Genomic DNA, 24,627 nt, shown 5'->3' with positions numbered 1-24,627 from the left:
AAACAGCGAAAGACTAACTATTTTGAGAACTGTCCCACACAGCCAGCTTGCTTGTTCAAGATCCAAAGATCTCGCATTGTCGTTCGCCATCATTACGATTTCGGTACGGCGACTGAGAGTAGGCAATGAGTGTAGACTACAGGAGGCTACACGCTTTCCACAAGCACATTAATCCCACGTCTATAAAAGTTGTTAGCACGGCCCCGGATCCAAGCTCCGATTGAGGCCCAAAAGGGTTAAGCGCCATTCATTTTATCCTCGCCGCTGGTTATTACATTTAGTTGTGGTTACGTTCAGTCCCGCAAACTCTGTATGCAATTATACAGAGCTCTAAGCTGTGAGCAATGGGTTAACAAACTTTGAAGTTCTGATATCCTGAGGGGTCGCATGCGGACTGACATTGTCTGACAAGCTCCAACCCATCCAGCCTTGCCAAGATTGGGAGTAACAAAAGAGAGGAAAGAGACTGCCAACGATGCGGAACTTGCGCAATATTCGATATGGCGCCTGGACGGCGCCGTTTGACATCACAGGAATTTGCTGGGATGCTGGGAGGGATGAAGCTCTCGCTACCTTTGGCCCGTCTGGGGAAGAGGGCAAAATCCAGTTGGTTAGGATCACTGGCCATCGTGTGTCGTCATCTGAGTTGTGAGTTTGCGAACGGTGACGGAGAACCCGGCCTAGTCACTAACGCATGACCCCCAAGCCAATGCACGCCCGTTGCCTTGTGGGATGCGCCCAGCCCGAACCCAGAGCTGGCCTTAGATAGGGTAGTGGATGTTCACCATTTCAGTGACAGCGCCACAACCTGTCTCGTCCTCGAAGGCGGGGATATAGTCATCGTTCAGGAGACTGAGGATTCCTCCTCCTCCTCGAGCGATGCGCACATTGAGATCGTGGGATCTACTGATGCTGGCGTTGCCGCTGCTCGTTGGTCGCCAGACGAGGAACTCCTTGTCATCGTCACGAAAGCCGACACCGTGGTGCTCATGAGCAGGAGTTTCGATGTCATTACCGAGACAACAATGACCCCGGAGGATTTGAACGCTTCTAAGCATGTTTCCGTTGGGTGGGGTAAGAAGGAGACCCAATTCCAAGGAAAGGGGGCCAAGGCTCGGGCTCTGCGCGATCCTACCATCCCGGAGAGAGTCGACGAGGGGATTCCCAGTCCCAACGACGATGGCCGGACCACTATCAGCTGGAGGGGGGACGGTGCGTATGTTGCCGTCAACTCTGCGGGCCCGGGGTCCAGGAGAGTCATCCGTATCTACACCCCCGTAGGGGTTCTCGATAGCGTAGGCGAGCCCGTTGACGGCCTGGAGGGAGCCTTGAGTTGGCGCCCCTCCGGAAACCTCATGGCTGGCGTCCAGCGGCTAGCCGATCGAGTCGATATTGTCTTCTTCGAGAAGAATGGCCTCAGGCATGGCCAGTTTACTCTTCAGATTCCGCGCGACACGAGGGGCGCAACGGAACAGATTGCGCTAGAGTGGAACTCGGATTCCGATGTCCTTGCAGTCATCTTGAAGGACAGGATACAGCTTTGGACTATGGGTAACTACCATTGGTACTTGAAGCAGGAGATCCTCACCGGGTCTCAACGAGTCAATTTCGCATGGCATCCCGAAAAGTCTCTGCGCTTTGCTGCTTCCACCTCAGGTAAGAAGGCTACCTCGTCTTCCGTCCTTCACAGGCTTATTCGAGGAACAGACAAGATGCTCATGGCCGAGTACGCCTTCACCACAGCGAAAGGTTCCTTGACTCCTCCTCACGACCATGGAGCCGTGGCAGTAGTCGATGGCAGGACTGTGAAGCTGACCCCGTTTCGGACTGCAAATATGCCCCCGCCCATGGCCATGTTCGAGTTAACCGCCGACTCCAGCGTAATTGACGTTGCATTTGCCCCTGATAACTCAGCACTAGCAATATTGCACCACCTCGGAGTCGACCACTATGCCTGGGAAACAAAAGGAATGCGCTCAATGGCGCCTGCGCTCCTCGATAAGCTAGAGTTCTCGAAGACGGAGGCTGCCTTATACGAGGAGGTCCCCCTTCAGATCACACTCCCTGGGAAACACCGGCTTCGACTCCTGCAGTACGACCAGTGTCTCTCTATTCTATCCTGCGACTTGGATGAATCACGTTCGTGGGCGAGGATGGATGCGGACTCGGTATCTACCATCGGATCCTTTGCCGGAGTCACTGGTACTCAGATATTTGCTCAGGAACTGTCTGGGAAGCTATTAGAAGCCTCAAGAGGAGAGACGGCGGCCTTCCCGACCAAGTTCCCTACTCAACTCCCATGGGTCGAGGTCATTCGTCATGAAGGCGACAACATGGCCTTTGGACTCTCCCGAAATGGCCACCTATATGCGAACTCACGACAGCTAGTGAGGAACTGTACATCGTTCCTGGTCACGCCTAGCCATCTCGTGTTTACGACAAGTAACCACTTCCTGAAGTTTGTCCATCTGGCTGGTGCTGAAGGTATGTGCAAGCTCACGAAGCGATGTCTTACGGAAGGGGGGAACTAATTATTATAGAACTGGAAGTTCCGCCCGACGACCCGGAAAGCGATGAGCGATGTAGGAGCATCGAGCGTGGCGCGAGGCTCGTCACTGCTATGCCAACGAATATGAATCTAGTTCTGCAAATGCCGAGGGGGAACCTCGAGACTCTTGCGCCACGCGCAATGGTTGTAGCAGGGATCAGGCAGCTCATCGACGAGAAGGACTATGCCAAGGCGTTCGCCTACTGCCGAACCCAACGAGTCGATATGAATATTCTGTACGACCACCGACCGGAGCAGTTCCTATCCAACGTCGGGCTCTTCCTTGACCAGATCGAGGATGTCGCGCACATGGACCTATTCTTGTCTTCGTTGAGGCAAGTATCTATCTCCACTAGCCCTCTAACCAGTAGTTACTGACCCTGCAACAGGGAAGAGGACGTGGCCCAAACCATGTATAAGGACACAAAGCCCTCGAGGAGAAACCAACCCGAATTTCCCTTTGGGGCCCATGGGTCTGCCCCAACCAAGCTGTCACCCACCAAGTCCTCCAAAGTCAACTCGATATGCGGTGCCGTACTGGAGGCTCTCCGGTCGCGCAAAAACGGCAGTCTCCAAAATATCATCACGGCCAACGTCTGCAAGAGCCCCCCGGCACTTGAAGACGGCCTTCTTGTTGTTGCGGACCTCATGCGACGAGACGAATCCTTGGCCGAACGGGCCGTGGAGCACATCTGCTTCTTGGTAGACGTAAACAGGCTATACGACCATGCTCTCGGGCTGTACAACCTCGACTTGACCCTCCTGGTTGCTCAACAGTCACAACGAGACCCGCGGGAATACGTTCCGTTTATTCAGAATCTGCATCGAATGCCACAACTAAGGCGGCAATTTGCCATCGATGATCACCTAACCCGACGGGAAAAGGCCCTGGGCCATCTACAGGCCCTGAATGCCTTCGAGGAAGTTTGCACATACACAGTGAAATACAGTCTTTACCAGGCAGCCCTCAGGCTCTATCGGTATGACGAGCAGCACCTCAGGACTCTCACGGAGTTGTATGCGTCACATCTCGAATCGAACTCCAAATTCCGCGACGCGGGCCTCGCGTACGAGTCAATAGGCAACTTCGCCAAGGCGACCAGCTGCTACCGCGGGGCCGGCGCGACATCCTGGGGGGAGTGCCTCTTCGCCGCCCAGCAGCAGACGCCGCCCCTGTCGGGATCCGCGCTGTCGGAGCTCGCCAGCGCCCTCGCCGACGCGCTCTACGAGGCAAAGGACTACGCGGCGGCGGCCGTCATCCACGCCGACTACCTGTCGTCGACCGAGGCCGCCATCCGCTGCCTGTGCAAGGGCTACCTCTTCGCGGACGCGCTCCGCCTCGCCGCGCTCAAGGGCAGGCCCGACCTGCTCGAGGGCGCCGTGGACGCCGGCCTCGCCGACGCCCTGTCGAGCAGCACCGAATTCCTGGCGGACTGCAAGGCGCAGCTCCGGGCGCAGGTCCCGCGCATCCTCGAGCTGCGGCGCAAGGCCGTCGAGGACCCGCTGGGCTTCTACGAGGGGGAGAGGCCCCACGGCGGCGGCGGCGGCGATGTCCCCGATGACGTCTCGGTCGCGGCGAGCTCGCGCCTCAGCACGAGCGCCAGCCTCTTCACCAGGTACACGGGCAAGGGCCAGGGCAGCGTGGGCACGGCGGGCAGCGCGGTCAGCCGGGCGACGAGCAAGAACCGCAAGCGCGAGGAGAAGAAGCGGGCGCGCGGGCGCAAGGGAACCGTCTACGAGGAGGAGTACCTCGTCAACAGCGTGCGGCGGCTGGTCGAGCGCGTCGGGCTCGCCGGGGACGAGGTCGCGCGGCTCGTCTTCGGCCTGGCCAGGAGGGGCATGGCCGAGAGGGCGAGGGCCGTCGAGGCGCTGGCGGCCGAGGTCGTCGACGGGTGCAGGGCGGCGATCGCGGAGGTCTGGTCGCCGGTCGAGGACGGCGGTGCCGGGGGTGCCGCAGCCGCTGGGGAGGGCGAGGGGCCGGCCGCGTATGTGCATCGTTTCACTGGCGGTGATGCAGTCCTGCAGGACAGCCTGGCCGCCCGGGACGTGCGACAGGAGCCGCCCACCATAGCCGACTTTGCGAAGCTATCGTTGCTTGGGTAGTGGTAGCAAAGAGCTTGTAGATGCACCTCTAGACAGATTAATGACACGCCAGATATGGTTAACTGACAGTCAGGGATCCTTTTTGTGTGTACCTTCTCTAGCCATTTATTTAATATTCAGGGGTTTGATACATGATGAATTGGTATACAGTTTCGATATGGTACAATACATCTGATATAATACTACTACTACTATTCCCCTATGAGGCGGGTGGCCGAGTCTCTGCCGGCGGTTCTGACGGGGTCTCCAAAGAGATGGAACCCACGCCGCTCTCGATCTCGCTCGTCCCACTCGCCACCCGCGGGGCCCGCCCCTGGTTCTTGGCCATGATCTGGCCGATCTTCTCGAGCATCTCATCGGTGAGCTCGGGCTGGCCCCTCGCCCTCCGCAGCTCGCGCCGATGCCTGTTGAACTCCTGGAGCGGCGTGAGCATGGACTTGACGCTGTCGACGCGGGCCTTCTTCTCGGCCTCCTCGGCCTCCTTCTTGGCAATGTACTCGGGCGTGTGCCGCGTGCGGAACTTGCTGTACTGGTTCCGCAGCTCGTCTACTACCGTCTCGGGTATCGGGGGCCGCAGGAGGGTCGGCACGAACGTCCTCTCCTCCACGTCTATGCGCAGGGTGTCGTGGGGGCCGTCCACAACTTCCTCCTCGACCTTGGTCGGCCACGGGATCTCGACGTTGAGGCCCGGCACGAACCTATCCCATGTGACTTCCTCGGTCGGGCGGTCGTGGTGTATGTTTATGGGTTTGAGTTGCTTGATGACGACGTCTCGGACGACGCCAGTCTCCTCATCCTTGAGCGGATAGACAAGACGGACGGCCGAGATGGGGATTGGGGTCTCGAAGGTCTGGATTTTGGCGTCCTTTAGCTCCTCCGGGAGCGTATATTCGGGGAGTGTTACGTTAGTCTGCCCGGTAAATCGTTAGCATGCCCGTTTGACTGGCCTCGACCCCGTGTGCGATGCCATGTAATATTGGGAGGTGTCCTTTCCACTCACCTTTGCAATATCGCCCAGAAGCAAGGTTCCCTGGTCCTTGTGGATGTCGCCCACCACACCAATCTTCCCCTTCAGCCAGCCATCGATTACAGCGACCCGATCCTTCTTTTTCAGGCACAGGTACTTCGCCCCGCCGGCCCAGGCACACCGGGCATTGAGCTGGGCCGGGGGGAGCGGTTGGTGCGGCGTGGCGCGACGCGAAGAGATGGAGCCCCATTGCACGACGTGAGGGTTGTCGAGGACGGGAACGTCGCGGCGCGGGGCCAGGGGGCCCAGCTCCCAGTCCTCGTGGCGGGCCTTGATGGCGGCGCCGAGCTGATATCCGACCTCGCCGCTGAGGTGCTTCCGCTCCTCCCTCAACTCGGTTTTCCGGTTCCGACGGTTGAGGTCGCGTACCCGGGCCAGCCGCCGCGCGGCTTGGCGCTCGACCATCCGGGTCCGCCGGATCAGCTTGTCCATGGTCGTTGTCTGCCTCGGGAGGCTGGTTGTGGGATTATGTATGGTTTTCGGGATAGGACCAGCACAAGCAAAATCTCAATTGCTCAAAAAGTTGTCGCTAAGGAACCAAGCATGGGGGTTGGTGGGCACGGTTGTTTTCTGTGCAGACGGGCAGGGGTGGACCCAGTAAGATTCCAGCCAGGCCAGATCCAAAAACAAGTAAATTCAGCCACTGCGAAGACTACCTACGGATTACCTAATTACGGATCCGTACGGATCCGTAGATGGAAGGCAGACAGACCAGAGTCCTTGGAGATGGCTTGACCGAGGCTACGAATGGCATTTGCTGCGAAGCTGCATCAGGATCAGAGGACGAGTCCCTATATCCTCTGCGTTGTTCCTCCCTTCTATTTGCTAAACCCAAGGGAGGACTGCCAATCGGGAACTGCTCAGTTGACTCCCTGGATGAGCTGTTCAATGCGGCTCATGCATGATTACACTGAAGCCTGGCTGTCACAGGCAAGTCCTATCGTCCTGCTAAGGGGTGCATAGGACTTTGCTCTGCGCCACCAAGAATTATGTCACTGTCTTAGCCTGGGCTATGTAGGTTTCTTTATCCGAGGACCCTTTTCAGCTGGACGGGCATTTCCAGCCTCCGCTAGTAGCCTCCATTTCACTAGCACGTCAGGCCGAAAGGGTATCATGTACTATACCTACATGTGCCGGTCCTTCGACGGCCGTAGTTAGGACCTCAGTAAACTTCCCTTCAATGAATATCATGATAGCCTAGGGATACACATATATATAATATACATATTGCCTGCTGCCATGGGAATGCACAATTGCACATACGTAGCTGTCCTGGTCCTGCACAAATTCACCTATCTACCTACTTATGCGGAAGGTAGACAGGTACCACTCACTTCCTCTCCAATTCCAGGGGCTGCCACCTGCCAGTCACCTGGTCCCCCCCACTTGCAAGCTTCTTGGAGACCTCTGGAGATTGCAAGCAAACCTGAGTCTCTTTTGGTGCCTCAGGACAGCCATTATTGCATTCTCAGCAGGCTACGCCCCCCAAATCTTCGTCGCTCCCAGGCGGTCCAGTCACAGCACACCTCCTCTTTGGTCCCGACCACTGCCACACACCCCCCCAACACATTGTCGCCTTGTATCTGTCGTCAATTGAGCTGTCATCCTTCTCTTCTTCCCAAACCCTTCTCTCCCCCCATTCAATACAAACATCCCCTCTCACTTCAACAACAACTCCTCTTGCAGTGACCCCATCGACCTCCCGTCAGCTGCAACTGAATTCCCCCCGTCTCGTACCTTTTTCTCCCATCTCCCGTCTCCTCGTCTAGCCCGGCAACCATGGCTGAAATCCGCCGAAAGCTGGTCATCGTTGGTGACGGTGCCTGCGGCAAAACCTGCTTGTTGATGTAAGTACTGCTGGTTGCTCTGCCTGCCACCCGCCGTTTCAATCACCTTTCCCTCCCTTCTTCTATCGTCACCCTGCTGATCAATCTCTAGCGTTTTCTCCAAGGGCACCTTCCCAGAGGTAAGAAGGCATCCTGCATCCTATCCACGTCCCGAATTCGTCATTCCTTCCAACCCATCCATTCAGCTTCGAACGCTGCTAGCCTAGCTTCAGCCGAGGCCAGTCCGGCTGCCTCAGAAACGAACAAGGCCATTACCACACGCACCGTCAACGCCGCAGCCCCCGGCAAACTGTCCACACATTCGATCCCGCTGATTGCCCAAGCCCACATGTGCTGACAATTTCGCTCCACAGGTCTACGTCCCGACTGTCTTCGAGAACTACGTCGCCGATGTTGAGGTTGATGGCAAGCACGTTGAGCTAGCACTATGGGATACGGCTGGCCAAGAGGACTATGACCGCCTGCGGCCCCTGTCCTATCCCGACTCTCACGTCATCCTCATCTGCTTCGCTATTGATTCTCCAGACTCCCTGGACAACGTTCAAGAGAAGGTCAGTGTCAATCCCCGTGTATCCTGACCGACCGCCTTCGCGTCGTTGTTGGACGTCTAAAAGCCGGCAAAGCCACTTCATTTGCTAACACGTGCCTTTTCAACAGTGGATCTCTGAAGTCCTCCATTTCTGCCAAGGTCTTCCCATCGTCCTCGTCGGCTGCAAGAAGGATTTGCGTTATGATCAGAAAACCATCGAGGAGCTGCGCAAGACCAGCCAGAAGCCCGTTTCCCCCGAGGAGGTGAGTCCCACCCCATCACTTCCCCCGTCTCCACGCCCTTGGATTTCGAGTCTGCCATGACTCTTGCCCATGATGGACGCTGACCAGCCGTCAAAATGCAGGGTGAGGAAGTTCGCAAGAAGATTGGTGCTCTCAAGTACCTCGAGTGCTCCGCCAAGACCAACGAGGGTGTCCGTGAGGTGTTCGAGCACGCGACGCGGGCTGCTCTGCTGAACCGCCGGGGAGGAAGACGCGACAAGAAGGGCAAGTGCTTAATTCTCTAGGCGCCCGATGCTTCCATGTCTCTACACATCAGCCACGAACCCAGACACGCACACACCCACACAACACATACCACGAACTCGCACTTGTAATCCAAACCTCTTCATCTTTCCAGGCCTTTTCCTTTTTGTCTCGTCTTCGTACAGAGTCGTTTGCTGCCGCACAGGGGGATGATTTCAGGGTTTGTGACGGATTTGATCTCTTGGGCTGAACTCGCTGCACCCGGGTGGAGGAACGAGTAACTTGAACCGCCTGCATTGGTTTCAGCTGGAGTTTGATACTATCGTCTTGCCTCGCGCCGGCCTCGTCATATTACTCTAAATCCATACAGATCTTCTCATAGTCTGGACCAGCATCCGTCTCCTCGGCCGCCCGTCCCCGTGCTTGTTTTAACCATGCTGCTCCCTATTGCCATGATTCCACCCCGGAGAGGCCGGCGGGCAGGTAACCTTGCCTGATATCAGGGGCCGAGAAGGCGACTTGGTTCTGAACGAGAAAGAGACGCAGCCCCGTCTTCTGAGCGGGAATGCCCTCGCTCTGGTCCTTGATGGCGCTGCAGATGGTCGTCCCTTGTTCCGTATTTATCAACTCGAATGTTGCCCTTCCCTGTGCAGTAGTCATGTTCTGTGTCGATTTTGGAGTGCTTAACTGGATCTGGATTCCGGACTGGGGGTGCTTAGGTTTATTCTTGAGCGCTTTACTGCACAACAATAAGGGGCATTGGCGAGCGGTTGGGAGGGGAAACGTCACAATATTAGTGCCCTTTTGCCATGTGGTCTCTGATACACTTGAAGCTTCCAGGGAAGTTGGATTTGTTCTCTCGCCACAGGACGATGGGTGGGTCGTATTTAGCTATAAATACAGCAAGGTAAACTAGGTAATAGTCGGCTGACGGTGAGTTCCCATCACTGCCACCATATCAGGTTGCGGGCGATTCCGACCGTTTCTGCTGACGGTCGTGACGGTCCTAGGAAGACAAAATAGCTCGCCGCCCTTCACCCTTCCCGGCCTCTGTTCCCAAACGAGACGGCATGGCGCTAACGAAACTGGCTCACGACTCCAGGGTCACCTCCTAGCAACAGGTCCTCGTCTCTTCTCCCACGTCATGTCCTAGCCCCTCCTCCTAGAGGCAGGTTCAGGCCCTCTTTAGTTAGGGCAAGACTGGGGGTTTCTCATGTCAGCCTAGCCAACACGGGGGGGTTTTGAGGGAGAAATAAAGCAAACCGCTGTGACACTTACAGATCCGCAAGAACCACACGTCTTCGTTCCGTCCGACGAGGCTCCACACTTTGGGCAGCTGCTTCCGTGCATTGTCGAGAGATGGTATGACGTTGGGAACGGGTTGGGGCTTTGCGTCTTGAATTTCGTGACGGAGCTTGCTTGTATTGTGAGTTTCGGGTTTGGCCCTTTGATAACCTGGAATTGATTTTTTGGTGAGGGGGGTTGGAAAGCGGGGGGAGGGTTTTATATTCGAGTTTATTTTATCAAACACCCGCTCTAAGCCTCGCGGCCGCGGCCCCCTCTCTTGGGGAGCTGATCAAGTCATCATCGGGTCAGGTGGAGGGTATGGGGGGCACGCAATGAGGTAGGTGGTCAATAGCGAGCAAGTGGTTGCCTCCCGCCCGTTCTGACATGTCCCTAGCAAGCTAAGTGCATCACTTAGGCAGTCAGGCGATCGATCTGGGAAGGAGCAACTACGGGATAAACCCCCACAGCGTCGGAAGCGTGTGGGCTGTTTCGAAAGATGGGGAAACGGTAGGTGGTCCAGGAGGGCCGAGGCTTGCCGCATCCGCAAGTTCCTAGATAAGGCTTTAAGACTCGACGCCATTGGTGGCATTGTGAGGGTACGGTCCGTATTATACAATATTCTATTCCCAGTCCCGTAAACCTGTGACCGCGATGCAACACCAGGCAACCAAGTCCCCCAAGCCAGTTCTATAGATTCTAAACAAAAGGTCGGGTTATGTTCCGTGCTTACCGTCTACACACACTGCACAGCTCCTCCTTCCCCTAAGACGAATCAACCGTCAATTAGCTGGGGCGGCTCCCTGTAAGCCGGAGACGAAGGGAAATAGTAATCGGGACTTACCTCTTATGATCTTACCAACGGACTGTAACAAACTGATGACCATGACAGTGCACCCAAAGGCCACCACAGCCATGGCCATATACGTCCTCCACGACCGCGTGGCCAGCTTGATGTAGCAGAGCGGAGGCAGGATGTAGGCCATGGCACAGGCGCTGGTAGTGCCGACAAGCTCGAACACGGACCCCAGGTCGCAGGTGACGAGGCTGAGCGTCATGGCGCTGACGACCAGGCTCGTGCTGAAGATGAGGTGAAGGTTCATGTTGAACGGCTGGCCGGGGAAGTAGTAATTGAGCATGACCTCGCGGCAGACGAAGGCCTCGAGCGGCAGCGTCGTGAGCATGTTTAGCCCGAAGCACAGCCGCGCGACGTTGACCATGGTGTTGTCCGATGGGAAGTTGTTGAGCACGTTGCCGACCGTCTTGTCGCCGAAGACGAGGAACCCGGACACGGCCATGACCAGGCACGCAACCATGGAGACGCCGGTCGAGTAGTGCGTCACTTTCGAGAACCTGTCTATCGTGGGCGTCTTGAGGGAACCGTAGATTAGGAGGGAATTATGATGACAAACAAACGCTGCCATGTCTCTGTCAGCCTAAAGGGTTGCCTTCCCCTTTCACGGTCGAAGGGGGACACAAGTGCCCAACATACCAAAAGATATAACGCCAACAGACTGAAATATGCCGCCGTTTATGAAGTAATGACTAGGTTCCAGACTGCCCCTTTGCTCTTTGGGGGTCAGGATACCCTGGGTAAGGACTGTAATAACAATGATAGCCATGCTTATCAAAGCAAGTGTACTTGCTTTTGCAAGCTGGGAGGGAAGGTAAAGTTAGCCCTGATATGCTCACCGCATCATCGGCTCGGACGGGTATGAGGTTCGGAAGGAAGGCGGAGGGGGGGTTACCTTGGAAATATCCCGATATAACGTCAAAGGGTAGCTGATGCCCAAGACGAAGACCACGATCGCGACCCTCCGATCGGCCAGCAGCCCCACGACGGGGACGTCCCTCAGCCCCGGCCAGACGGCGAGCAAGACGTGGGGGATGGAGTCGCCGACGATGATGCCGAAGGCGACCATGCCGCCAAAGGCAAAGGCCCACTGCGCGACCGAGATGGCGATCAGGCCCGTCCGGCCGAAGCAGTGCTCGACTGTGCCCTGGAAGCTGTTGGCGCCGCTGAGCTTGCTGTTGAGCACGATGAGGCAGATGGTCCAGTCGACGACAAAGGTTAGGCCCACGAGCAGAACGATCCCCGACAGCAGGCCCGCCTGCCTGAACGCGTACGGCTGCCCGATAATCCCCGCCCCGATGATGCTGTTAGCCATGTTCATGAATGCCGGCCCCATCGACGACTTGGGCCGCCGCCGCTCCGCATCCGCCCAGTCGTGCACCGCCTCGTCCCTGCCCCACGGCCCGCTGTTCGCCAGCGCCACGGTTGGCGCCTCAATGTCCGTCAGCAGCGGCTGCCGCTGCTGCCGCCGCCCGTCGCCCCCGTCGTCGGCGTCGTCGCCCCCCACGTAGTCGTACTCCCGCCCGCCCGGGTCAAGGGGGTCGTCCTCGTCGTTGCCGCCGTCGTCCAGGCTGTCGCGGGCGTGGTGGTACGCGCCGCCGTTCGCGCCGGCCGCCGCCGCCGCCGCCCCGTCGACCACGGTGGGCCGCAGGTCGAAGCGGACGCGGTTCGGCGTCCGTGGCGTCCGCTGCCCCGGGGGCGCGAGGGCCGCCGTGGGGGGGTGTACCATGATTCCATCGTCGCCGTCGCTGTCGCCCTTGCCGCTCTCGTCTATTCTGTAGTCTTCACCCTCGTAGTCGTCATCGTCGCCGAGGTCCGGCCCTGCGGCCAGGAGGACGATGTCTTCGTCGTTGTCGGCGCCGTGGTGGTGCGACGGGGGATTCGCGCTCGCCCCGGTTCGGTTGCCCATCCTTTGGTGTCTCAGAACATTTTCAAAGGGCGGGGAACAAGCGTCTCAGACCTCCGCTTCCGTCCTAGGAGGGTTCTTTAAGGTATCGGGGGGGAATTGGAGGGGAATTGATGGTTTTCTCGTTATCTTTGACGGTTGGTTGCGCTGAAAGAAACGTCCCCTGTATTGTCATGTGATACAGGGGTTACCCCGCTGTCCCGCTAGCCCCTGAAAACGACGAAAACGAGCCTGAACAGGTAGGCCGTCCCCATGTCATCCAAGGCAAGGAAACAAAACAAAAACAAAAAAGATAATAACAACGTTCTCGAATATAGTTACCGCCGAGAAGCCACCTAGTTGAGGTGTTGCGGTAAGCTGGGGACTTGTTATGTACGACTTCCAACTTGGGAAGGAGGATGGCTACTGGAATCCATGATCACTGACGAAGCTGTACGCACATGTGGTGATGATGACTTAGTCTACTTGCTTCGCGCCCGACTAATAGATACATTAAATAATACTAAAAAACAAGAAATGGCGTCCCGTAGTCAAAGCCCCTCCCTGATGGACCCTCGAGTCCTTCGTGTTCGGCCCTGGCTCCCCTGGGTATCATGTGCGTCATTCAATCCTCCTCATGCCATTAGAAGATGAATCAGAGTGGGTGGGCGCGTGTGAAGTGGTAGAGCTAAATTCTCAAGGACATGATGCGCCTTCTACCGGCGCAAAAAGGTGCTCGAGGTAGAGAGTAATAACGGAATCGTTGTGTGAGAGGGATGTGCAGTTATGCCACCAAGGCAACAACAGCAACAACCCCAAGGATGGAAGCGTACTTGTTTCTCTCAAGTTGCTCAGCGGGTGATTCCTTGGTATGAGTCGGAGATGCGCCAGTGGACTGTGCTACTGGTGCGCCTGCTGTGACTGAAGTTTCGTGGCCACTGAGGCCGGGTAACGAGGAACCGGAAGGGATACTTGCTGGCACTGCCAAGGTGCTGTCCGAGGTCGGTGCTGGTGCATCAGTTGCATTAGATGGCTCGGTCGTTGCTGTGGTTGTTGTCGGCTTCGGCGCTGTGGCCGGCTTTGGCGCAAACCCGATTCGCTTTTCATCCGTGTCGAAGACAGTGTAGACGTTCTTTAAGAACATATCTCCAAGCAACCAGGCATCCTTCACAACGGCGTAGCCATAAATATTACTCGTACATGTACCGCCGTCGGAAGAAGATGTAAACCAGTCCGCTGGAGATATGGTGTAGCTCACGCCCGAAAACGAGACGTTGATGGGTATGTCGCTCTTGCAGGGCACGGTATAGGTGGTTCCGTCCGAGCTTTTTGCGCCAGGAATCAACTTGTGGATGGCAGCAACATCCTCCTGGGGTCCAAACACGTATGAGGTACCGGTATCAATGTACGCCAGTCTTCCCTCGACTCCTGCGTTCTTCCCATCGTACGCCAGGTCATCCATTGCTATCGCCCAGTCGTTACCCGCCTTGGATGAGACGGGGGAATAAGAGATGGAGCCCGTATACTTGGAGGGGTTTGTCCCACCGAAACTAACTTCGCCAGTGTTCGGACCATCCGAGCTGCGGCTCAAAGACACACCAAATATATTGGACTCGAGCAGCTTGGCGTCCTTGACGACTTGGAGGAAGTTGTCAGTTGCGGTAGTGGTCATCGAAAGACCCAGTATTCCGTCGAAGGGATAGTGGCTGAAGTCGTCGGATGTTGCATTGGCAAGGCCGAAAGTCATGGGTACATCCAGCCCGGCCACCGAAATCGTATCCTGTGCGAGACTGCCACCAACGGTTCCCGATCCATAAGCGATAGAGAAAGTCTCGGATTTCTCCTTGAAGGTATTGGAGTCGGATGGACCAAACAAGTTGTGCAACTTGCAGGCGGACGTCTGACAGTCCGATCCCATTATCCACGTGGTTCCGGCACCCGTGTCAAGGAGCATGTACAGCGGCTTTCCGTTCGAGCCGATGCCAGCTTCGACGAAATAACAGAAATCGGTCCCGTCCTGATATATGCCTGCACTGTTCTTTCCCGGGGACGGTTCGGGGGGCACGACCGAGTACTTGTTGTCTCTCCGGGTCAGGTCGGGCTGCTGCCGGGCGGTGCGTGTGGACTTCCGATTTCCATACTTTCGAAGCAGTCGACTTGCTTGTCGGGCAGCTCGAATAGGTGGGTCACTGTCGACCTAGAATCAATGCAATTAGCAACTGAAGGGCATCGTTGGGAGGATCTGAGAGTCTGGCAACGCACTTGAGGAACCCGCTGTGACAATTTGTATGTCACGACATCCGAAGAGGTCTGTGGAGCTCGTTCGCCAACCGCCCTCCTCAATTGTTCGCAGTGGCCCTCCGTGCAGGCATGCCGCTGGAGCCATGGGAAGAAGGCATGAATCGTAGCCACCCATATCGTCAGCTGGATGAAGATGACGGCTCGAAGCATATTGGAGGCCCAATCAACTCAGCCCTTGCCTCTCTCCCTCACCAGTCTCGGCCAAGACTTCTCGATATATGGTGCTCCAGGGCTGCTCCAAGGTTCTAGGGAGAAGAATCGCGTCGGGAATAGCTTCAGTTGGTCCGGCTGCAGCGGGCCAGGGGAGAAAGCCGCGTTGACCTTGGACGATACGGGGTGTGTAGGCGTGCAGGGCTGTCCGTCGAAGGGGGACCGAAAAGCCGAGTAAATATCCCCAAGGCCCAGAGATGAACGGCCCAGTGAGGTGTGGAGAGTGACCAAGAGTACCAGACTCTGGCACAGGAGAAACAGAAGATTAGGAACTATGTGAACTGCATTGGGACCGGACTTGACGAATACTCGGTCACTCTGCTCCTGTCAAAACAACAGTTTGTTATAAAAGACTGGAATGTCGAAGTCTTAACTCGCAAGGAAGCTTGCGGATCCGTCCGGGGCAAGGAGGTACAAGGTGGGTATCCAAGACAAAAAGGCTTCACCAGAAAAGACACAATATAAGACAGCGAGAGTGGGTGGACGAAGATGAGTGAGGATAGGAGAGATCGAGAGATAGAGAGATTAGAGATATAGGATGATAAACAGCCCCGGCGAGGAGGCAGAAATAAGACCTCCGAAAGGAAAGTGGCAACGGAGGGAGGTGGAGGACAGGGAGGATCCCTCATCGACACTTCGGAAACGACCGACCTCTTCGGTTGTGGAGGTTGGAGGGGGCAGCACTGCTAACATTGCAACGCTAGAAGGAGACAAGCGCATGCAGGCTGCCCCACGACAGAACTAAATGGGGCCAGACTCAGTGGCGATCCCACAACGACGAGTCACGAAGACCTCGAGCACGTCCGCAATGAAGTCACTGCATCCAACTGAGGATCGATGATGTGCGTCAGCCATGAGGTCGGGCCCCAGGCCCAAGACGCTATTTGTGCTGTGCGCAATTCATGTTGGCTCCACGGCACGATTCGGTTTTTGTGCGGCGATATTAATTGCCTTGCTCCTCTCACCTGATGGGCCTCGACATGCTTCCCCAGTGTTGTATGGAGCAGATGAATCAGACCCCACTCGCCTACTGCACCCCTTGCCAATTGTTCCAACTTCCAACGTTGCCCTCCGCTCTCTAATTGGACCGTGGTTTCGAGTTGGCGACAAGCGGGCTCCTGCCCAGGCCCCAGAGTGCCACAGTGAGACCTGCCTATGGCTCGTACCCGTAAAGTACGTCACTCGCCTGAACTAACGCCCAGCCGCCTGAGTTCTGGAACAATAGTTGCGAGTCAGCCAGTGTCAGCCAGTGTCAGCCAGTGTCAGCCAGTGTCAACCAGTATCGGCCAGCGCCATGATATCGCCCTTGGGTTTCTCCTTGGTTGTGCATTTCGCCCCTGTCGGTACCTCCACTTGCCTCCGTCTGTGGGTAGCGATACAAACCTGGAACCCCTGGTCGATCACCTCGCCATGCAGGGATCAGGGGTGTGGGCCCCGATGAAGAAAAACACCAGGCTCGGTCTCATCCCACAAGCCAAGCCCCGAATCAAGATCTTCTCCATCCGAGCACAGTAACAGTCAGTACGTTAATATAAGGTTGGCGCCTTGCGATGTCGACAGCACTGGGACTGACTCGTTCGTCTGACATCACACGGCTCCGGAAGTTCACTATGGGACAGTTTACTTGCAATCACTTGTATTAACCATCTCTTTGCCCCCCAAATTTTCACCCGCCAAGTCTCGTAATGAATATCCGGGGTGTCATGCAACCACGCATCCGTTTCCAGGTCACCTGTTGGTTGATCGTTCTTGAGATGGCTAGTCATTGCCAGGGGGTTTAATGGGGATGTGACGATATTCTGGGTAACTTCCCGGCAGAAACCCGTGCATTATTATCCTGACAGAGCTTTGTTACCCTATGTATCGTAACCGGCGATGAACCGTAATTGCGATAAGCTACCCGCTTCTGGACGCCACAAACGCCCGGAGATAATAATATCGTTGTTCTCCAGGGGGTTACAGTCGCCTCCAAAAGCGCCTTCCCGCCGCCTTTTAGAGATGCGTGCATGATGCGGTTTCAGCCACCGTAGAAACGGCGAGAGCTGTTATCACCAACGAAGTTGCATGTTAATATAGCAGCCCCTGATGTTCTGTCCATTATTTGTTGATATACAAGGCGAGGGGTCTTGAGCAAACGGGCTGGGCCTCCAGCGCCCTCAAGCTTTGGCTCGATATGTCTCGCACCATGATAGAGAAGCCTCCAGCCTTGCCCGGTCCGCCGAGTCTTGGGTAGCTTGAATAGCGTGCTCGCAGGCTGTCTGAAATTCAGCGTACTCGCTACCTCCCACGCCACTCGAGGCTGCCAGTGTCTGTAGAAACACCCAGACAGATTCATTGGTCCAGTGTAGGTTGGTGGCTAGGCTCAGAACTTCTCCAAACACATTTGAGGTAGCGGTTGCCCCCGAGGGAACATGCTTTGAGAGCAGAAAGGACAGGAATGACCACCCCGAGATATCGCTATGGTGTCTCAAACACCAATCCTTGATAACGAGCAGGAGCCTTTCCTGGTGAACCGTTACATTCAAAGTCATGAGCCATCTAGCGTGAGACCATGCATAGTAGTTGCGTGGATGTCTCTCTCCGGCAACGGTGATGATCTCGACAACGTCACCGAGCACGTCCACTGACAAGTTCAGTGAGCAGTAGAGGCTGACAAGCCAGCGCCGGTGACTCCAAAGTGTTGGGGATTTTGTGTGCCGATGCAATGGGCTGGTGAGCAGACTGTCGATAACTAGTCTTTCCATCCGCAGACGATGCTCTATCTCATGTGCTCCCGAGCCCGACAGCGCCGTTTGAATCAGTCGCTTCCGAGTGTTGGCTGCTGTGAGGTGCTCTGGATCCATGAGGAGGATCACGGCTGTCGCAGCCGAAAGTTGCTCGTCCGGCGCTTGTCCTGCCTTCTCCATCTCTGCCTTCAATATTTGGCGGGCGACAATGAAGGCCTGGACGAGGCTAACTTTCGAAACCCCCAAACAAGCTGCATCTCTGAGCACATGAGTCCCCGGTGGCATCTCATGGCGTCTCCCTAGGATCTCGATCTCTAGAAGCCCATCAGCCCCCCTTGGATCTAAAGCCTGAGATATGGCCTCATACGCAGCCGCAGCGCTGCTGGTGCCTAACGAGGCTGCAACGTCCTTATCTAATGCCCTGGACATGGGGGGTGGTGATTGCTGGCAGTAGGCTTGGGGTGCAATACTCTAAGCCTGCCCTTTCCCTTGAGACAGCAATAGCATGGCCTATTGAGAAAGTCGTGAGCTAATGAAACTCTTCACTATCGACAGCTCCGGTGGAACCTTTCTCTAAAAGAGCGTGGTTAATGATCCAAAGTAAGGCCCCAAGGGTGTCGAGATAAGCTTCAGCGAATCAAACCCTAACCCTACAGGTTGGTGGGGTGCACCTATCTATGGAAGACCAGGCTGGCAGCCGTTCGATTATGAGCATCCACATCATCCACATCACGACCGTCAGCTCCCGTCAGCTTCCGTCCCCTCTATGACCTCTCTTCACGACCCCAATCATGCCTTCACTACAGGTCATCATATTCTTAGTCGAGCTCACCGTGCAACTCGTCAACTCCATCGGGGCAACAACGATCAACAGCTTGGTATGATGTTGCGCGCATCGATTCCCAAAGCAACGGAGAACTGACCCAAGAGTTATAGCTATGGCGTCTATGTAACGCGCTCCCCACTTCCCCCTCCCAGAACTTCGCCGAGCATCACAAGCTGCAGAAGGAGTACCTCAGCTGCCGGCGAGAATTGAACGCGACGAGTAGCCAGGACGAGTTCGCCAAATGGGCCAAGTTGCGGCGAACTCATGACAAGCTCCTAGAGCAGCTCGAGAAGAAGAGTACGAGAGTCCCACAAACGCACAAATGTCTACAGCACAACCGATATTGATCTCCCGAACTAGAAACCTCGCTCGACGCCTCCAAAGCCAAGTTCGACCGATACACCGCGACCGTCCGATGGATGCTCACGAGGGGTCTACAGTGGTTCCTAACATTTTGGTACGGGAGAGAGCCGATGTTCTGGCTACCTTACGGATGGTTCCCATACTACGTTGAATGGTTCCTCTCCTTCCCCAGAGCCCCGATGGGCAGCGTGAGCATCGTCGCCTGGCAATGGGCCTGCGCGGGCATTCTTGCGTTGGCCGCTGAGACCCTTACGGCGATACTGGGCCTCGTCCTAGGATCACGACAAACGCAAGGGGTCCCCATGGCCGGGAGCACGGAGAAGGACCAGAGAGGGGAGGCAAAGACAAGGGCAACACCGGTGCGGGCATCATGACCAGAAGATGTGTATTAATATAATTTCTGGGGCATCACGGTGAATTTGAATGATATGTCTCTCATCTTAATTGACGCAAAGCTCCTCATTGCCGGAGCTTGGATTCTGCAACACGATCTGAGATGACTCTTGGCAGAGTACTTGGGCTCGTTCTAGGCTTCATATTGACTCTGGCGACCATTGGGCCCTTGAAAGGGGGTCGCCAAAGCTTCGAATGTGCCAAATGTTATAGATGGACCTACCTACCTGGGAGTTGCGGTGACACCGATGTATCCTGATATTGGATTACGGATTGTGCACGCTTCCACACGCATGACTTGATTATGCCCTTCCAACCTACGACAGAAGTCGTAGGCCCAGACTGCCAACTGGCAGACAGAGAAGAATGTGCATTTCGGGGAAGAAAAATTCATTCGTGAGGCTGCTGCCGTAATAAATACCTTTGTCGGCGTGGCTGGCGGGGTGGGGTTGCGCCACAACCGGGCTCTAGGGACCCCTGCTTGGTTTAACGGCCAATAGGAACAGGTGTGTTGGAAGTTCAACTGTCAGCCTTGCGGATTCTGAGATCAAGCAATGTGGTATTTTGGTAAGCTCTCCCTTCCTCGATCTCGGCACCCAGGGGAACGACGACCACTTGAAGTGCGCCGTCATTCGTATACCTGTATTGGCATGCAATAAGGTAGCGAGAATGGCAGTGCTATCGTGGGGAACGTATGTATTGCCCCTCTTCCTTCTACACTCACTGTCCGCCGACTTACACGTCCCTTTGCGAATAGGCTCAAGTCCCTTCTCATCTTCTTCGGGCCCCTGCTCCTGCCCAAGGCGATAGGATACTACCGATCCGTCCGAAATGGGCCCAAGCGACACAGCGTAGCTATTCGTCCGCTGCCCTACAAGGCCTCCCTCGCCCTCGCGGCCCTCATCGGCGTCTCGCTCGTCTTCTTCGCCAAGGCGCTGCCCATCTTCGCGCCCGAGAACATCTTCCGGGTGACGCAGTCGCGGCTCCAGGCGCCGGTGGACGTGCTCTTCACGCGGCTGGCGGCGATGCGGCCGGACGGCGTGCTGGGCCCCATCGACACGGCCCTGCGCGCAAAGTTCGTCAACCTCGAGTCGCGCCTGCTGTACCTTCGCTTCGGCCCGGATGTGCTGGCCTCGTGTCCCTTCTGCGCCGCCGACGAGCCGACATCATACCTCTACTACGCCCTGCCGGCCCTCCTGGCCCCGCACCTCGCCAACCTCGCCCTCATCGCCGCCGCCACCTCTCCGCTCATCGCCGGCCGCGAGGCCTCTTCGTGGCGCCGTGCCGCGGCCCTCACCGCCGCCGTCGCCGCCGCCGTGGACGCCTACCTCGCCACCTCCTACAACCACCAGGCCAACGCCCGCGCCCTCCGCCTCGCCGACGTCGACGCCTTCTTCTGGACCGCCCGCGCCCGCCGCAACGCCGCCCTAGGCCTGATCGACGCCCTCCTCGCCTGGCTCGTGTACCTGACCGCGACGAACCGCGCCTTCGTCCGGCCGCCCTCGGCCGCCGAGCGGGCCGAGGCCGCCGTCCGGTCCCTCGGCGCCGCGCGGAGCAGGCTGCACGCCGTGGGCGTGGTCAGGAACGCGGGGAGCCGGGACGCGGGGCTGAGGGCGCGCGTGGCGGGCTACTGGGCGCGCGAGGCGTCGGTGATGGGGGAGGTCATGGAGGATCGCGAGGTGATCGAGGGCGTAAACGACGCGCTGGAGAACCGTATCGACATCGCGACTATATCAAGGGACGCCGAGGCGTACGCCCGGAGCGTGGTGGTTCAGCCCGTGAGGCAGACCCCGGTTGCAGGATCGGAGGAAGGTTGAGGATTTGTTTGATGGCTTCGGCGAATAAAAATAAAATAAAATACAAAAACCCTCTCTTTCTTGACCACAGCATCTATCTAGTTGTACAGAGAGCTCACTGGCTTTTATTCTAAGTCATGAGTGGGCATTTCTCTGCCCCGATCTTTGCGAGGCACCCGGACCCGATGACCTCCCTCAATGGCATTTAGGCCTGATTAGAAAAACAAAGGGGATTAATCTAGCCATCAAATCATCCAATGCCCTCAGCAAGTGCGGGACATCTAGATATGGTTCATGCTCGCAGAAACGTATGCTCGCGGGACTTCGCATCCCGCCATCATGCTATCCACTTCTAGCTGTGGCCTCTGGTATCCGGTCTCGTCGCAGCCGTCGCGACGCTCGACATGCTGCCCTTCCTCGAGGGGGCCCCTGCCTCCTCGACACTCCGCTCGAGGAAGCCGGCCCAAAGCTCGGCGAGGGATTCCTTCCCCGGCATCGAGGACGTCTCAGAGAAAAACTCGGTGTTGAGGGCGGGCGAGCTCGGGGTGCGGTGGAACGGCGAGCTCGGGAGGCGGAGGGTGCTGCTCGCGGCGCCCGGCCGCGCAAGGCCTGCTTGTTCTCTCTGCTCGTCGGTCCAGTTTAGGAGCCCCGCGATGACTTGTAGTATCTGGAACTTCTTGGGATCGGACCTGTCTAGGGAGAGGAATTGGAGGAAGTGGTTTGTGACAATTTGCCTAGGGAGACTGTCAGATTTCGGCAGCTCTTCAGCTTGGGGAGTACGTCTCTGCGCTTACCTGTCAATGGTCTCTTCTGGTTTCGTCTTCTTGATGTACTTTAGTGCCTTGGTGAGATGGTCGTTCAGCACTATCGCCTCGTGTCTTAGCTTGCCGATCAGCAAGTTCTTCTCCTTGACTTCCTTCTCAAAGGGGGCTGTCCGTTCGAGCTCCTTGACCAAGTTCTCCTTGGCGGATTCGGCCTCGGCCGCTCTGGAGTCGGCATCCTGTGCTCGCTTCCGCATCTCCTGGAGCTGCTCTTCCGAGGTCTCGACCATCTCGCGTAGCTCCTTCTTCCGCGCCTCCTGTATCTCCTGGAGGGCTCTCTGTAGGCCGTCAATGGTTTGCGACTGGCTATCCCGCTCCAAGGCCGCTCTTTCATATGCCTCCCTCACGGTGGCCAGCTGCTCTTCCAGGTCTGCGACCTTGTCGACCAGGCTCTCTCGCATCGACCTCTCCTCCATTGCGATGACTTCCCACTCGCCCATTGCGTTGCTGGTCGACTCTAGCTCGCCCTTGAAATGCTGCATCTGCCTCGTCATGTCGTCTTTTTCCTTCAGCCAGTTCTGCTGGGAGAGGTTGTTTCTACTGCGCAGACTCGACAGCTCCCTCGACTGCTCCTGCATCTCGTCCTCGAGCCTCTTGATCTCGTCCTTGAATGTGCGAGAGCCCGTCTGCAGCTCCTCGTTCTGCGCCTCCAGCTCGTCAATCCGGTCCTTGGCCTCTTCAAGCTCGGCTTTATCACGCTTCAGCCGGTCGCCTAGGGTCTCCTTGATCTTCTCGACCCGGCCCCGGAGGGTCTCGTACTGGGTCTCGACATGGTCCTTTGCGGCTTCGCTCTCCTCGAGGTCTGACTTGAGCTGGGTGACTTCGTGGTTGTGCGTTTCCTGGATGCTCTCAAGCTGCTTCCTCAGCTGCTCCACCTCCTGCCGGAGGGCCTCCCGCTCCTGCGACATGGCCTCGAGCTTGGCTGTGGTGTCGGATGCTTGTTCGGTATGGCCGTTTGTGGTGGCATGGCCGTTCGCGTCCAATTCGGACCTGGCGGGGCTTTCGGGCATGGTGGGCTCGTCTGGCGCATTCTGTTCGTCGAGGGTCAGGAACGACTATTACCAAGGTGGCGGCGGAAATGAGGTCTGCTGTCTACCCTTGCAGGGGCACGCATTTACTTACCACTTTGGGAGCGTCTGGTATTAGGTCGGACACGTCCTCTCTCTCATGGTCCTGGGCCCCATCATGGTCTACCTCGGCGGCAGGCTTCGGTTTGTTGGCATTCTTCTTCTTCTTGTTGTTCTTCTTCTTGCCGGTCGGGGCTGGCAGAGACGACGATGCGAGTCGGGGTGTTAGTCCAAGGGTTGCCATCTGTGTAGAAGGAGCTGGCCAATAGCTATCTGGCCTTAAGCACGAACCTTGCGAAACCGATTGGACCGGCTCAAATGGTGCAGTCGAAGCCATTGTCGATTCGGTCTATCAAAACGAATGGCATCGGATCACAGCCGAAGAGCAAATGGTGCTGGATGGAGGGACGGTAGGTAAATTAGTGGGATTCCTGGCCTGTTGTTCGTTTGAATACCTATAATATGCGACAATGGCAGGTTCTACAGTACGAACTCACACGTAAGCATTTCGGGGAATTTTAGTGAGAGCCCCTCCATGGATGGCCAGTAAGACTGGGCAAGAGGAAACACATTGTATAGCTATATAGCCCCAACATTGGTGGCTCACTGGAATGGCAAATTTCACCGCCAAGCAGCACAGCACCGTCTCAGACTCGTCCCATCTTGGCATTATGGTTTAATCCAAGCCTGCGAGTTGTTTTCAACAGCGGGAGGTCGAACCTACCTGCATTGAACGGACAGGTTGATTCGAATCTCGGATCACATGACAGTCAGTAACTAGCCCGAAGTGGTGGGCTTTTTACCACCTCTTAGCACTCGTTTTTTTTTCCTCTTTTCTTTTCCTTTTTTTCTCCTTAACATATTTCCCTTCTCCTCCCGATTCAATCTAGGATCTGCCTCTCTCACCAGTACTCTAGTGGCTTATCTGACAATTGGGCTGAAGTAGAGCAGCTATCGCGCTTTATAATCCTGGCGGTATCCCGAGCTGTTGCTCCAAATGGATCCTCCGGGTTCGCTATGTGCGTACATAATACCGAGTTCTGTGACACTCAATGCCGCGGCGGTCCTCCCGCAACTCGAGATTTCCCTTCCTGTTCCATTTCTGGCGCGCCCACCTCGTACAGGCTTCGCTAGCTCTGGGCGAGGCGTCTTGGCAGCTTTCGAGGTCGGCCAAGACCTCCGGACTCTGCAGCCACCCGTATTCATCAGTCGAATTCGTATCCCATGTCTCGGTTTGCATGTTCTTGGCATGCTCTGGTTCCTTTTTGAGGAGGTTTCAAGTCATTCGAGGGTTACCCAATGCGGTGCTAGACCTTCGATGATAATACAGCATTGCCATTTAAGCCTAGCTATGAGGACTCAGCAATTAAGAGCAAACTCCATGCGAGTTAAGCAGTTAGGCACAGCAGTAACATGCATGGGTATTCTTCGTGACCGTCCTGACCCAACCTTACGACCCAGCTTCCAACCGTCTCTGCCCACATATGCAACCTATGCAACCTATGCAACCCCCTGGATATCTTGCCTGTCCATAACCCGTTCATAGCCCAATCGTAGAGCCCA

The 24,627-nt window shown here is 56.4% G+C and overlaps 8 protein-coding genes across 8 annotated transcripts; 4 read left to right on the top strand and 4 right to left on the bottom strand.

Annotated features, from left to right (window-relative positions):
- Positions 1-475: 475 nt before the first annotated feature.
- Positions 476-4,651, top strand: QBC33DRAFT_553993 (IKI3 family protein; the record flags this gene model as incomplete). Its single annotated transcript, XM_060429460.1, has 4 exons — positions 476-648; positions 707-2,484; positions 2,541-2,883; positions 2,938-4,651. The coding sequence occupies 4 exons, from the start codon at positions 476-478 to the stop codon at positions 4,649-4,651; spliced, it is 4,008 nt and encodes a 1,335-aa protein (XP_060288757.1).
- Positions 4,652-4,711: 60 nt separating this feature from the next.
- Positions 4,712-6,267, bottom strand: QBC33DRAFT_14664 (putative kow domain-protein domain-containing protein). Its single transcript, XM_060422142.1, has 2 exons — positions 5,652-6,267; positions 4,712-5,561 (listed from the first exon to the last, which is right to left on the bottom strand). The coding sequence occupies exons 1-2, from the start codon at positions 6,108-6,110 to the stop codon at positions 4,851-4,853; spliced, it is 1,170 nt and encodes a 389-aa protein (XP_060288756.1). The 5' UTR covers positions 6,111-6,267; the 3' UTR covers positions 4,712-4,850.
- Positions 6,268-7,366: 1,099 nt separating this feature from the next.
- Positions 7,367-8,861, top strand: QBC33DRAFT_14202 (GTP-binding protein Rho1). Its single transcript, XM_060422118.1, has 6 exons — positions 7,367-7,525; positions 7,617-7,644; positions 7,879-8,076; positions 8,183-8,317; positions 8,419-8,595; positions 8,633-8,861. Exons 1-5 carry the CDS (start codon positions 7,458-7,460, stop codon positions 8,578-8,580), a joined length of 591 nt encoding a protein of 196 aa, XP_060288755.1. The 5' UTR covers positions 7,367-7,457; the 3' UTR covers positions 8,581-8,595; positions 8,633-8,861.
- A 1,744-nt stretch (positions 8,862-10,605) lies between these two features.
- Positions 10,606-15,012, bottom strand: QBC33DRAFT_443631 (acid protease; the record flags this gene model as incomplete). The annotated part of the gene is given in 7 exon segments (XM_060424232.1): positions 10,606-11,240; positions 11,316-11,478; positions 11,572-12,135; positions 12,184-12,586; positions 12,604-12,660; positions 13,653-14,758; positions 14,833-15,012. The coding sequence occupies 7 exon segments, from the start codon at positions 15,010-15,012 to the stop codon at positions 10,606-10,608; spliced, it is 3,108 nt and encodes a 1,035-aa protein (XP_060288754.1).
- A 2,021-nt stretch (positions 15,013-17,033) lies between these two features.
- Positions 17,034-18,380, bottom strand: QBC33DRAFT_14213 (uncharacterized protein). Its single transcript, XM_060422120.1, has one exon. It carries the CDS (start codon positions 18,225-18,227, stop codon positions 17,229-17,231), a length of 999 nt encoding a protein of 332 aa, XP_060288753.1. The 5' UTR covers positions 18,228-18,380; the 3' UTR covers positions 17,034-17,228.
- QBC33DRAFT_521582 (CHD5-like protein-domain-containing protein) lies at positions 18,287-19,598 on the top strand. Its single transcript, XM_060426477.1, has 3 exons — positions 18,287-18,676; positions 18,735-18,921; positions 18,985-19,598. Exons 1-3 carry the CDS (start codon positions 18,590-18,592, stop codon positions 19,359-19,361), a joined length of 651 nt encoding a protein of 216 aa, XP_060288752.1. The 5' UTR covers positions 18,287-18,589; the 3' UTR covers positions 19,362-19,598.
- Positions 19,599-19,812: 214 nt separating this feature from the next.
- On the top strand, positions 19,813-21,445 carry QBC33DRAFT_583423 (uncharacterized protein). The gene is made up of 2 exons (XM_060431379.1): positions 19,813-20,072; positions 20,138-21,445. The coding sequence occupies exons 1-2, from the start codon at positions 20,050-20,052 to the stop codon at positions 21,195-21,197; spliced, it is 1,083 nt and encodes a 360-aa protein (XP_060288751.1). The 5' UTR covers positions 19,813-20,049; the 3' UTR covers positions 21,198-21,445.
- Positions 21,194-23,739, bottom strand: QBC33DRAFT_521573 (putative golgi matrix protein). The gene is made up of 4 exons (XM_060426476.1): positions 23,356-23,739; positions 23,120-23,259; positions 21,971-23,028; positions 21,194-21,910 (listed from the first exon to the last, which is right to left on the bottom strand). The coding sequence occupies exons 1-4, from the start codon at positions 23,399-23,401 to the stop codon at positions 21,529-21,531; spliced, it is 1,626 nt and encodes a 541-aa protein (XP_060288750.1). The 5' UTR covers positions 23,402-23,739; the 3' UTR covers positions 21,194-21,528.
- Between the last annotated feature and the right edge of the window lie 888 nt (positions 23,740-24,627).

This window comes from Phialemonium atrogriseum (assembly GCF_030411735.1).
Source record: "Phialemonium atrogriseum strain 8032-3 unplaced genomic scaffold QBC33scaffold_1, whole genome shotgun sequence".
Lineage (NCBI taxonomy): Eukaryota > Fungi > Ascomycota > Sordariomycetes > Cephalothecales > Cephalothecaceae > Phialemonium > Phialemonium atrogriseum.
Note: the sequence above shows the minus strand (reverse complement) of the source record. Positions and strands in the feature narration are given on the sequence as shown.